Raw genomic sequence first — 14,593 nt, 5'->3', positions numbered from 1 at the left:
AAAGTGGATTTACTGAGTATTTGACGATCCATGTCTAGTTATGCAGCTAACTAGGCACCAATTGGGTGAAATGCTTTTCCCATCAGAAGGCAGAGCTTGGAACCTGCGAAATTCTTGGGACAATATTAGTTGTAACACAGTCGACCGTTCTGAGTCAGTTGCCATGATTCTGAGGTTTCTGGGTAAAGGTCCTAATTTACGTTTCAGCTTCTTCCTTCTGATGGTTTCCTCCCTCCCACTTCCTTCGAGTTTTGAATGCTTCAAACTGACAGGAGTATTCCATGTGGTGATGTATGAAATGAACCATAAAATGCCTTCTCTCTCTTATCTGTCATTGGTGATATGGGGTGATCCTAAAAGACTGATGTCTAGATATTTGGATTTTACTGGTCAATAAAATTAAAAACACATAATTGCCAAATATTTATTTTTCTATGCAGAATATTAAAAACTACTTCAAAAAGGAGAAAGCTAATATCTAACCTTATTTTCTAAATATACTTTAACATCAAAATGTAACAAGGATAAATTCTCAGAATAAATGAAGTCTTCACCAACAGAGGACAATTGGTGATGGTACATTGATGTTTTCTCTGTGGACTGGTGACAGTTTGACCAAAGATTGTCGTTCAGTCTTAGACTCTATGTATGGGAGGAGCTGCTTTCAGAAGATCCTACATCGTCAACCCACTTCACATAGTTCATGGTGTCGTTTTTGGCGTTGGGACCAAAAATGTGTCCCAACACATTTAATGAATGAATTGGGACCCTTTCATGAATTGGGACCCTGCAAATGTGTCCTTGTCTCCTTTGGTGGAACTTAATTATTAAAGTTTTTAAAGTATTGAAGAGTGAATGAGTTAACATTATTTCACCTAACTCTGTAGTTATCAGCTGATGCTGGTCAGGTGCCTGGGGATATGGAGAAGCTACCTGAGGGTTGAAATGTATGTGCTTTGCCCACATTTGCTGGTCATCACTCAGTAAATGTTATTTTGCTTTCTCTCTGGCTCCTGCTTTGCTTTCTTTTATTTATTCAGACTTCTCAAGAATTTTTGCTCTCTCAGTGAGAACTCAGTGATAGATTATAGTCTTCTTTTTCCTCAAAGAGTCCTTCAGTATTTCAAAGAATTTCCCAAAGGGGCCTTTTAAGTTTCTGGGGAATGTTGAAGAATATGGTAAATCATGGTATGGAGATTTTTTCAGATCCTAGAATGGTGAATTTGAAATTACACAAATCAGTTCTTGCAGAATGGCACCATAATGCCTGTCATATGGATATGCATGTCATACATTTTTGTTTTGACTATTTTACTATTGGCCACTTTTTTTTAAAGATTTTATTTATTTATTTTTTAGAGAGAGAAGGGAGGAAGAAAGAGAGAGAGAGAAACATCAATGTGCGGTTGCTGGGGGTCATGGCCTGCAACCCAGGCATGTGCCCTAGCTGGGAATCTAACCTGCGACACTTTGGTTCGCAGCCCGCGCCCAATCCACTGAGCTATTCTGGCCAGGGCTTATTGGCCACTTTTTGAAACACTGGAGTACCTTCGTTGCATACAAAAAAGTAGAGAATGCTGCTTAATAACGATTTATTTATTTTATTCTTTTTTGATTTTATGTGTGCAAAATAGACATCACAGAAGGCCTCTTCATCTTTACCCTCACTCAGTGGACCGTCATCCTCTTTCTCATCCCTGGAAAATACCATAAAGACAACCAGCACCTCGTCCTGCACCTTATCTAAAGGAAGACAGTCCTGGATCGACACCAACAGTTCATCTGCTGCTGAGGGTGCGGCGCCGCCCATAGCATTTGCTGCGCAGTACCACTCGCCTGCGCCCTCAGAGCCAAACACTCACCAGGCCCCAGAGGACAGCCGTGCCGCATCAGAAAGCGGGTTTTTGAACTCTTTATCTAGTGACGACACGTCTTCACTGAATAGCAACCTAGACCGCCTTACCGTCCCAGACAAGCCTGCTGCATCAAAGACGATGGACAGAGGTAAACCAAGAAACTATGTACTCCTCTTTAGGGAACGAATATTTGGGTGTGGACGTGGAACTCCAATGTTAATCTGTAAGAAGAACGTTTTCAAGTCGTGAATGATGAGTCAGTAGTTAAATAGTCTCGTGGGGCTAAGCCCAGGGGCCGTTTCCGTAGAGGAGGAGTTTACTGTGGAAAACTCCAGCTTTGAGGCCGTTCATTACCTGCTATAAGCGCCATGAACCAAACGCTTGCAGTCACCTATGAGATAGGCGATCATAAAATAATATTTTTTCCACCAATCTGAGGAAAGACTTGACTATTTTTTTTTTTGTCCTATGATCCATGCCCTGAAGCTGGTAGGAATCAGATCAGGGTTTTGCAGACTGATATTTATAATATCACCTCCCTGTTTCCAGACAAACTCAGAGCAGCCACTTTTCCTGGGCCACGGCCACAGACAGACTTTGGGACAGCTGGCAGGTTCCTGCAGATGCCCGTGTGGTTACCAGGACGACAGTTTGCATGCAGTTTGCAGGGCAGCACTAAAACTCCTTTGTGTTGTGTTAAACACAAAGGAGAAAACTGTTTATGATTTGGAAAATAAGTTAAGTCTTAGCAAAGGAAAGAGTTAATGGAATATAGAAATGGATGATGTGAGATTTCTTGCAACTCTATGGTAGTTGGCCCTGACCTTTTATTGAGGCTAACTTTTCTTTACTAGGAGGTTCGGTCGTGATGTGTCTTTTCTGATGGCCTGTGCCTAATTCTCTGCGGTGTAGAACAAGCTGGCCTGGTAGAGGACACTGAGCAATGACCCAGTGATGAGTTTTGTTTGTATTTTTTCAGTGTACTGTTGAGAGAAAGGTAACTGGCTACATTCCCATGATATGTGGCCAGATATCGTGATGACATAAATGACTATGCTTCCCTGCCTCCGAACCTAATCAGGGAAAGTTTAAGTTGTCAAATTTTCAGATGTATCCTGTTAATTTAGTATTTGTTATCAGAGTAATTTAGGCCACAGATTACAACTGCAGACCCAGATGTGTGTGTGTGTGTGTGTGTGTGTGTGTACAGTGTTTTGAAGAATGCGATGGCATTTTTAATTGATATCCTCTGTGTAGGCCAATGGTCTGCTTTACATCTAAAAAAGTAGAGTGGATTTATTGGCAAAATAACGGGAATGTGAATGAGGTGGGGTAGGGAGGAGAATAAAAGTAATGCCACTGGGGGGTGGGCGGGGTCAGGTTTGGGCTGCGAGGAACGGGAAACATGGACTCAGGCTGGCCTCCGGTTTGGGAGGTGCTGTCTGTAGAAGCATGGGCTTACTTTGTGCCTCCTTGGAAGTACACCATCGAGGTTGGCAGTGCAAGCGAAAAGGAGGTAGTTTTAGGGTAAGCATAAGAGACTTCTTTTTAACATTGGGAAAGTTCAAAATGGCATGTGCTCCTGGGAAAGGAATGCATTCCTGGTCATTGGAGGTGTTTTCTCATTCTGAGACAACCGTTTTTATTGGCTATTAATTGCATATTGTTCATTCTATTTGTTTTTACAAAGAGATTCTGAAGAGAGAATTTAATTATCTTCAACTCAATGGCCTCTAACTTGACACTTAGAAGATCCTTCTAGATAGCAGGAGTGGTGAAGCTAATGAAAATAATAAGTACCGTATCTATTCTTTTCCTGCTAAAAATTCTTACTTTAATCATTGGGCCACGATGTAGAACTAAAAAGTTACATGCACACACACACATACACACACACACAACCCCAGTACGAGGATGGTTTCAAAACCAAACCAGAGAATAAAACTCCGTTTGCATTCTTTCCTGAGAGATAACCTTGCAGATTCAGTTGTCTTCAGGGTGAATAACCTGAGAGTCACGGGGAGATGCGTGAAGTTTTCACTCATGTCTAAATGTCACCCTTGGAATGCATGTGCACTGCGGAGCCTGGCTGGGTGCCAACAGCTCTTTTAGTCCAGGAAGGGGGAAGCCTCGTGTTTTTAAATTTTGAGTTAAATGCAGAGCAACCAACAAAATGTGTATGCTTCCTACAACAGCTTGACGTGAAAGTGTTCCTATCAGTAGAAAATAAAATAAAATAAAATAAAATAAAAGGATGCTCCTCTCACTGATTTGTTGGCAGTTGGGGTATGTTGCAAAATTTTTGTTGACGATTTTCTCCTGCTACTGGGGATTTGGTTAAATTCCCAGAAGGGTTAAACAGCATAAAGCCATTGCTATGGAAACAGCAACCAAGTCTTTGCTTGTGTTTCCGATGACCTGCTATTGAGTAATGAGATTGTATGTTTTGCATTTTTTAAAACACGTGTGCGTGGAGAATGTAGCTTTTCATTTGTGTGACTCTTAAATATTATTTTTGTCTGCCAATTAAAAAATAAATAAAAGCCCTGACATTCCTGCATCTGAAATATTTTCCAGGGTATTTTCATGACAGGGATTGAAGTTTGAACATCGTCCAAAATAGAAGTTAAGACTTTAAATTAAGTCTTAGTTTCAAGATGCATTTGTTGGAGAAAGAGGCTTTTTACCCTAGACAAAAAGATTCTTCAAGTGCAATAACTGAGTCCTGAAACAAGCAGACAACATGTATTATAGCCTTCTTTTTATTTAGACAATGAGAGAAATATTTTGCAGTTGGTATGCAATTAAAATCGTCACTGCTAGAATTTTATGCTGAATTTAAATACCCGTTTAGACATCTCTCCCCTGCTGGGTAAGCTATTAAAAAATGCAGGATGTTAATTGCATCCTGTTGCCTTTCCACACTGGGAGTTGCAGAGTTCCAGAGCTCTCTAGATTCTTCCCTGAGTATTTCTACAAAGCCCCAGGGGAAAGAGGTGATGGGGTTAATGGAATGTTCATGTCAGCCCAGTTTTACTCTCTGCTGTACCTTTCTATTTGGCCCATGACTGATGCTTGTGTGCACACGACTCACATTGTGTGTCCCTACGTACATGATGTTAACACCGTGGAGACAGTTTCATTATACTCCATGAATGGGGTGGTCATACCCTGAATGCTGAAAAGCTAGTAGCCACTAATGAGACTAATACCCAAATATATGCAAATATATCTTTCAAGTACAAGTACAGCCAGAATTAATCTGGGAATCATGTTGAATAAAAAGCATTTTTAATGAAAATGCAAGCACACTAGAGCATGCATGGCATCTCAGGAAAGTGACATAAAGAAGCCAGATTTTAGAATTTAGCGGATTTCACAATAAAATTTTATATAATTTGAGTGTGAACAGTACAGAGGATACATTATTTTAGACAACTACTTCAGATATTGCTGCAAAAAATTTTGTGGCATGTCTCTTTAGGCAGCAGGAAGATAATAAGAAGAAAAAGTTGAATACTGAACTCCATTAAATTTAGCAGTATTTTTTTTTAAATACCTAACATCTATTCAAGTACTTTGTGCTAAGAGGGATACAAAGATGAGCAAGATACAATTTGTGGTTTAAAAAAAACATTTTAACATTTGATAGGGCAAGTGGGAGGAATAAAACACAACCGGAGAGAGCAGAGCCAAGCAAGTGCCATAGAGAGATACAAACTGCTGCAGGGGTTTAAGAGAGAGCAGGGACTCACAATAGGGAAGATCCAAGATGTGATCTTAGTGGAGGTGGAAGACGTGGGGAAGACGTGGAAAAGAAATGTGGATGACTTTGAATACGGGCTAGTCATTAGTTTATGTCAGTAGATAACAGATGACCATTTCTAACCAGGGTAATCATATATGTCAGCTTCAAAACGTGGAGTAGAAGAGAAACAAGGAAACCTGTGTTCTTAGGAATAAGGAAATTAGAAGAGCCAGGCAGCTTCTGTAATAGCTGGGGTGTCCGTGGAAACAGAGAAAGCCAAGGTTCCTGCAGCGTGCCTATTAAGGTGGAGGCTGATCTTGGTCTTTGTATCTCTTTCACTTATTTTAGTCCCTAGAAAATTTCCTAGTGATCCTATTGTTTTGGACTGTGATTTGAGAATGGGGATAAGTATTGAGTATTGGGAAAAGCTTGAGTCTCTAATTGTTGACCTCAGTGGTGTTGATCTCAGGCATGTAAAACCCACCACCACCTGCTCTCTCTGCTCTGTGACATGCCTTTGGGAGAGCCTCCTTGTGTAAATGGAATTAATTTGTTTCTGTTGCTTTAGAGCACTCTGTTGTAATAGATCACAAGATACTGATCTATTCTTGATGAATGTTATGTTTTTCCATCTTTGGGCTCTTATATGAAATGCTGATGTGACATTCTTTCTCTTTTCTTTTTTTAATTAATAGACAACTTTTTAGATCAGTTTTAGATTTACATAAAAATTGAGCAGAAAGTACAGAGAATCTCCACTTATTTAATCCCTCTTCTTCTACGTACAGTATTACTAATATGTTGTATTAGTGTGGTTTACCTGATGCGATGAACAACTAATATGGACATATTTTTATGAACTGAAGTCCATAAGTTTCCATTAGACTCACTCTATCTTGTACAGTTCTATGGGTGTTGACAAGTACATAATGTCATCTGTCCACCACTGCCAAATTGTGTCACCTTCCTAAAAATCTTGTCATCTCTTCCACCCTTTTCCGAAGCTCCTGACAACCACTGATCTTCTTACTCTTTAGTTTCACCTTTTCCAGAATGTAATATAGTTGGAATCACATAGTAGGTATGATTTTCAGATTGCCTTCTTTCCCCTAGCAATATGCATTTCAGTTTCCTTCATTCGTTCCGTGGGTTAATAGCTCGTTGCTTTCTATGTACCACAATTTGTTATCCATTCATTTACCGAAGGACACCTTTGTTGCTTGCTTCTGAGTTTTTGAAATTATACATAGGCTGCTCTACACATGTGTATACAGATTTGAGTGTGGATATAAAAATTTCAGCTCATCTGGGTAGATATCTAGGAGTGCAATGGGATTGTATGGTAAGACTGTGTTGAGTTTTGTAAGAAATGCCAGATTGTTTGTACCATTTTGCATTCCCATCAGCAATGAATGAGAGTGTCCATTGCTTCACATGCTTACCAGCATTTATTGTTATCAGTGTTTTGGATTTTTGCCATGCTAGTAGGTGGGTCATGGTGATGTTTTCATTTGGAATTCCCTAGTGACATATAATGTTGAGCATTTTTTCCTATGTATATTTGCTCTCTGTGTACCTTTTTTTGGTGAGGTGTCTGTTGAAATCTTCTACCCACTTTTTTAATTTGGGTTTTTGCTTTCTCATTGAGTTCTTCATATGTGTTGAATACAAGACCTTTATCAGGTATGTGATTACAAATATTTTCTCCCAGTCTGTGGCTTGTCTTTTCATTCTCTGAATGGGAATTCTTATGCATATATCCTGGTCTACATGCGCCTGCATTGCTCCAGGGTTATATGCCTAGGAATGGGACCACTAGCTATGATTTAAGCCTGCCTTCGTCATCACTAGATGAGAACAATTGTTTTCTAGATGGGTTGCCCTGAGTTCTCTCTGTCCAGCATGAGTGATAGCTCTCAACAGTCTACATCCTCACAAGTAATAGACACAGATTTTTTCAAACTGGCAATCTTGGTTATGAATTAGCATATTTTTATGTTTATTTTCACTCTTTTACCCACACATCTGGAATTATTTTGTTTTTCCAATGGATTTTATATGTTCTAGAGTTAATATTGGGTACACTTTCACTGTCAGTTGTATGTATTGCCAATATCTTCTCTGCTTTTGATTTCTCTTTTCATTTGTAATGGTGTCTTTTAATGAATAGAAGTCCATCTTAATGTGGTTCAATATATCAGTCCTTTTCTTTATCGTTAATGCTTTAATGACAAACATTTGGGACACATAAAGATAAAATGCAAAAATTTAAGATTCATAAATGATTCTTGTCTGTTTTAGTCCATCCCTAGGCTTGCAAATAGGCCCAAGCATACAGTAGACCTTCACAGAACATTTGATGGATGAGTTGAATAAATGAATGAATGAAATGTGTGAAGAAAGGCATCAGGGATGAGTCCTATGTTTGCCAGCAACTCTATAGATTGTTACTGTTTCCTTGGAAAAATGTTTCCTAGTAGGAATTTAATGACCATAGTTAAATATAGAACTCTAAATATGTACAGCAAGCCCTTGAATAATGTCATTTCATTCAATGCTATTTCATTATAACGTTGATGAGATGCCATAGGAACTTAACGCTTGTTTAAATCTATCAGTCTATGGTAAAACAGGTTTCAGTTACATTGTTTCACTGCAGTTGCAAGAACTTATTGGTGAAGTTAAGTTGGCAATTACTGTGCATGAAGGATTTTCTCTAAGGCAAAAATAAGAGTGTCATGCAAGTAATTATAGATCACGCTAGACTTTCATAATAGAAAAAGAAAAAGAAAGCTACCTCTTAAAAAGGTAGGGGCATTTATACATTCCAAACCTTCATTTTCTGCTTTGTGAAATTGAAATAGGGCAACCCCTTGCTTCACTATTCTTGTCGGCTCCCTTCCTTCTGAAACTTCCATTTGTCTCTGTCGTTCTCACTGGTCTCCGTCATGGAGCCGCACGTGAATGGCTCCAGCATGTTATGGGGCCACCACTGACATATGTCTCTATAGTGCATCCAGTGTGTGTCCTTGATTTTAGGCAATTTTCCAATTCCCCCCTCATTTATTTCCTATTGAATTTTACCTCATAAATATATTTCAAAAAGCAAAAGAAAACCTGACCACATACCTTTTAGTATATACACGCCAGCGTTATTTTCTTAGGATTGGACAAATGTAGGAATTTTATGTCTGCATTGCATATTTCACCAAATCCTAGGTGCTCATACGATTGAAAGGATACATTTTAAAAACAAATGGAATATTTGGTTTGAGAATTTAAGCTATATATCAGATGCCTGGGCAATGGACTTCACCTTAGACCATTTCCAAAAATTACTGCCATAAGAGGCAATAATAATAAAGCAAAACAAAAACAACATTAAAGACTGTCTACTAGACTAGGTTTTTAAAATCAATAATAGCCGTAGAGTTTTGAGTTGCCTTACTGAACAGAAACATCAAATGCCCAAAAGAAAATAGGTGCATGACTCAGCAGAGATGGCAAAACAAATATAGAAAAATGAGGAAAATTATAGTGAAACTACTCTCAGACTTAAAGGGCATGAGTAAAAATACTAGCTTTGTTCTTGAGGAGGACTCTCTCTGGCTTTCTTTCAATCTGTCTTCTCTCTTAGAGTATTTCTTCTACCTGCCATTTAAAAAAAAATCCACCGCATTCCCAACTTCCTTCCAACTTCGCCTTCTCTGTTTCTAAGCACTTATACCTTTGTTGTATACAGGGCCACAGTCTACAATGACCTTGACTCTCCGTTTCTGTTCCCAATTTGAACAGATTCATTACCTCCAGGTGTCCAGTTCAAATGTGCAAGCAGAGAGTCAGGTTACCTGGCCTGTGGCCTAGGTTGCTGGCCAGGCTGTGAATTTTCTGTCCTAGGGTCTGGTGTTCTGAGGCCCTGTGAGGACAGACTTGGAGAATAACACCCAGGCACCTGTGAAGGAGGGCTCTGGGTGGGGGTTTTTCCATGGAAGACAGAAGAGTGGGAGCAGGGATCTGAACTTGGCCCGTCTGGTCCAGCCAGCTCCCACCTCAGTGACTACATATTACCTGATTTGAAATCATCACCATTGAACTTTACTCAAAAGAAAGTGTATCAAATTATATTCATAGTATAGCTTCGTGTTTTAGACGATAAGCTTTGGGTCAGAACCTAGGTTTGTCTCTTTGGGATCCTGGTCAAGGTTTTTAATCTTTCTGTGTGTGGGCATTCTGTCCTTTATGTCAGGGTTGACAGTACTTTCCTCCTACGGTGGTTACAAAGATAATGAGATAATATTGGCAGAGTCATTACCACAGTGTTTGACACACAGTCAAAACTTCACACCTGACAAGGATGATGACTGTCTCCACCAGCATCAACAGCAGCAGAAACAGGCAGCTTCTCTCTCAAAATTATGCTGTGCTAACAATGTTCTTGGTCCCTAGCCTCCTGACTGTTCAAATGAGTTCCCCAGATTTATCTCAGTTATATAATTTAAATTTGTTCATCATTATGATCTACTCTTTTGTTACATTTCAGAGTTGTCAGAATCACTAATTAGAGAAAGCCTGGAATTGCTTTTGATCTATTGGCTTCACGTGTCATATTAAATAACATTTGTAAAGTCTTAAAAGTGACACAGAGTGCCCTGATGGCTCAAGGTGTTTCTTCTCTATGTCACCAGGGCCTTCGATGGTCTCCCCCCCGCCCAAACAGAACACCACTGATGAAACAGAGAATGCTGCTTTTACTTAAGTCTTTCCAAGGACTTCATGTTTGAGAACTAACATTCTCTTCTTCAGAGCCTCACTCACACTCTTGTGATCTCCAAATGGTTTCCTTTCCGATTCCAAGATGAAATATGGTGTATGAATTCCCCTTGTCTCCTGAAGCCAGAATGTACTAAAGAAAAAAAATAAGAACCACACTCTAGAAAGCACAAGGAAACACTAAAAATAAAATAGTGGGGGAGGCAACGTTGAGAATGCAGCATTTAAACAGGGAATCTGCAGCCAGCATCCTTGACAGCTGAGTTCTGGGCCTCCGGGAGCACACCTGCCCCAGCAGATGCAGACAATAGGCTGAGATACGTAGGAGGAAGAGGCAGGAGGAGCTCGCGCATTCACTTGGCAGAATGTTGGAAAGGAGCGAACTTCTAACTTGTTTTGTCTTGTTTGCCAATATCACTAAGAAAGATCCTGTTAAAAAAAATACCATGTCTTTCTTGACTCGGACTTGTTAGATTACTGAGTTAAGTTTGGAGAAAGTTTACTAGTCTGATGACCCCTTGAGAGGTTCTGAGCTCGTCTGACAGATGTAAAGTGTCACCAACATCTGCCTCGAAATTGTGCCAACTCAACATAAGGGGTACTGATGCTCTAGCGCAGGGGTTCGGGACATGCTTCTTTGAACAAAGCTGTGAGTATGCGTATTTTTTTAATATTTTTAATTTATTTTTAGAGAGGGAAGGGAGGGAGATAGGGACAGAGAGAGAGAGAGAGAGAAACATCAATGTGCGGTTGCTGGGGGTTATGGCCTGCAACCCAGGAATGTACCCTGGCTGGGAATTGAACCTGGGACACTTTGGTTCCCAGCCCGCGCTCAATCCACTGAGCTACGACAGCCAGGGAGTATGTGTATTTTTAAATTAGGATGTGGCTCAGAGAAAACAGGCGCTGGTTTCTGGACAGGTCTCATCTTTCTCATGTGACTCCAGTCCCTTGCCCTGCCAATGAGGTGAGGCTGCTGTGTCATGACGTACTGATGACAGTGTAGCCTTGCTACTCAAAGTGTGGTCCATGGACCAGCAGTTCTGGCATTGCCTAGGAGCTCGTTAAAAGTTTAGACTCTCAGCACCGTCCCAGACTGGCTGCATCAGAACTTGCATTTGAACAGCTCTCTAGGTGACTATTGCCTATGCGAGTCTGAGAAGGCTGGCCCAGAAGCACCTAGAACGACACAAGGTGGAATTGAACTTTCCTCAATTCTATCACCGATTTCCACTGGGGAAAGACTACTTATGGTTTTTTAAGCATCTCCTTTTGTTCTCATCCATAAAATAAAAAAAATAGGTTTTACCTTTTTTGGCAAAGCACTCGTGAGGCTAGATGAGACAGACTATGAAGTGCTTCGTGGGGAGCAGGGAATTCCAGTCCTGCTGCTTTATGGGAGAAGGCTGAAATGTACTCCTGGGAGGAAGGATAACAGTTGCAGTGGAAGCACTTGACTGTCTGACAGAGCTCATTTGTTTTGTATCAGACGACAAGGCAAGTGGAAATAATGAACTTGGCTTCTGTTTCTGGTGGGAGTGTGATCAGTGGTCTCGTCTGCCAATCTTTTTCTTGCCTTTTTTTTTTTTTTACACTCTGGTAAAATGGAAGCAATCCAGTGGTTTCTAATATGTAATTACAATTTAAACAAATATTTACATGAAAATATCAAAGGGAGCTTTTTACGATGTCACGTTCTGGGGAAGCCCCACAAAGGTGCCGGGGAGGCCCGCGGGTGGACGGGTCTTCTGCCTAGCAACTGGGGAAACATTTTCATCTGCCCTGGGCTCAGGCACAAGCTGCGTTTCCTGGTGTGCTTACGCCCTTTGGGCCCTTTCCCCTGCTGCACGATGCCATTTGTCGCCTACTTCCGTTATCACTGAATGCTCGTTTTATGGCCCTGGGAAAAGCTAAGCACCAGCCATTAGCTGCAGTAAAAACAACACGAAGTCCTTGGCTGGGAGCGGACATGGTTAGATCACGGGTATGTCCTTTGGGTATCTAGCAATACGCTGTCCATCTCTCAGATTATGATACAAAAGAGCCCATAAAAGTGTTTTGATTGATTACTCACATCACCATTTATTATTTTACTGTCCTTAACGGCTGTGGGCAATTCCGGAGTCAGGTTATTAGAAGTTAAACACAGTCTTCGAGTTTAAGGTCTCCTCCAAGGAGAGACGGCGGCTGAGAGGTAAGGAGAGCACAGTAAGGATTTGCCTTTCATTTGTTTCTTATTTGTCCGACAGCTTTTAGCTGATCTCACTATTATCTCCAATGTCTAGATGAATCCAAATAGAGGGTGTTCTGTCTTCACATATTACTTGTTCATATTTTAGGTGAATTCTGTATTAACTTCCAGTAATCATTTTTTTTATTTAAAATTTTTTTTTAAGATTTTATTTATTTTTAGAGAGGGAGGGGAAGGAGAAAGAGAGAGAGAGAGAGAAACATCAATGTGCAGTTGCTGGGGGCCATGGCCTGCAACCCAGGCATGTGCCCTGACTGGGAACCGAACCTGCGATACTTTGGTCCACAGCCCATGCTCAATCCACTGAGCTATGCCAGCCAGGGCCCAGTAATCTTAATAGGTCCACTTGACCTTCGTGTTAATTTTAAAGTTACACACACCTACATTCTCATGGTTAATGTCCCAAAATTTAAGTCAGGGAAAATGATAGTTGTGTGTGGAAGAGAGATACTTCTGATATTTTTAACATAAAGATAATACATACCCACATAAGTATAGTAAACAAAAATTTAATCACCCAAAAGGCAGTCCTGTTTATTTTTCATATATGAAATGTGCTTTATGCCACATTACTCTGAGATTCTAAAGTTATTTTAATCTTTACCAATCTAATATCTGTTGCATTAGATACATAACTTAATATAATCATTTTACTCTAATATAATGAGTAAAATTATGAGTATTAGTCAAGAGTAATTGTCTGTCATGCATTTTAGTAGCACAAGTGCACAGTTTGGTGAACAGAGAGAAACTTGAAAAAACCATTCCATTTATCTTGTTACATGCTTGTTTGATTTGCTTCTGAAGTTTATGAAATATCTATTACTTACTTTAAAAATACTGTGGTGTTGAAAGCTATGTATTTAGTCTTTGTTCAAAGTAAAGTCCCACCTGCCTAGCTATAAAAAAAAAATGCAGAGTTGAGCAAAAGTAGGTTTCCATTTGTGAGTACATGAACCAGTTTAGTCTTATATAATTATTTATTAATTATTGTATTATTTCCCACACGGACAACTGCAAACCTATGCCCCCCACCCTGTACGTAAAATTGCTGTATCCTTGTGTGTCTGGAGCCTGCCAGAGTCCAGCCCTGGTGGGGTAGCACGGTCTGTTAGAGTGTTGTCCCGATACCCCAAGGTTGCGGGTTCGACCTCTGGTCAGGGCCCATACTAGAATCAACCAGTGAATGCGTAAATAAGTGAAGCAACAAATCGATGTCACCCCCATCTTCTCTCTCTCTCTCTGTAAAATCAATTAAAGAATGAAAACTTCCAAAGTCTATAATCCTAATGTCCTCTCTAAGATTCAGCTGTGTTACTCAATTTTCTTAAAAGTTTCTAATGTCCCCAGCTTAACGGCAGGACCGTTAATTACCATGCTTAGTGTTTCTGTGCGGGTATTAGGGGTTGTCACGATAATCTCGTGGAAGACCACTTTCCGTACAGCTTTATTGAGATGTGTCTCACATATAAAATACGCAGAGCTGTGTGACTGTCACCACAATGCAACTGGAGAATTTTTAGTACCGCAGGAAGAAACCTGTGCACTTTAGCTGTCATTCCCCATTGTCCCCCGCAGGCAGCCACGGATCTGCTTTCTGTCTCGGTGGGTTTGCCTGTTCTGGGCATTTTATGTCGATGGGCTCATCCGACACGTGGTCTTTTGTCCCTGGCTTCTTTCACTTGGCAGAATGTTTTCAAGGTTCCTTCGTGCTGTAGTATGTTCGGTACTTCATTCCTTTTAATTACTGAGTCATATTCCATGGTATGTATGTATGGCCACATTTTGTTGATCCATTCATCAGTTGATGACTATTTAGGCTGTTCCAATCCTTTGTCTGTATAAATAGTGTTTCCAGGAGCATTCACGTGCAAGTTTTATGTTACCATATTTTTAATTCTCTTTGTATATATCCAGGAGTGGAATTGCTCCTCCACGCCAAACTGTTTTGTAAAAGTGGTGATCTCA

General features: G+C 40.3%; 1 protein-coding gene across 6 annotated transcripts in view; it reads left to right on the top strand.

The window, feature by feature from the left end:
• IPCEF1 (interaction protein for cytohesin exchange factors 1) overlaps positions 1–14,593 on the top strand; it is a 105,690-nt gene that overhangs the window by 78,568 nt on the left and 12,529 nt on the right. For all 6 annotated transcript variants that reach the window (XM_036024928.1, XM_036024927.1, XM_036024926.1 and 3 more), the window contains one exon: positions 1,635–2,004. In XM_036024928.1, the coding sequence (XP_035880821.1) occupies positions 1,635–2,004 (370 nt within the window). The remainder of the gene's footprint in view (positions 1–1,634; positions 2,005–14,593) is intronic.

The sequence above is a fragment of the Phyllostomus discolor genome, chromosome 4 (assembly GCF_004126475.2).
Source record: "Phyllostomus discolor isolate MPI-MPIP mPhyDis1 chromosome 4, mPhyDis1.pri.v3, whole genome shotgun sequence".
Taxonomy (NCBI): Eukaryota; Metazoa; Chordata; class Mammalia; order Chiroptera; family Phyllostomidae; genus Phyllostomus; species Phyllostomus discolor.
This window is presented reverse-complemented; position numbering and strand designations above follow the sequence as displayed.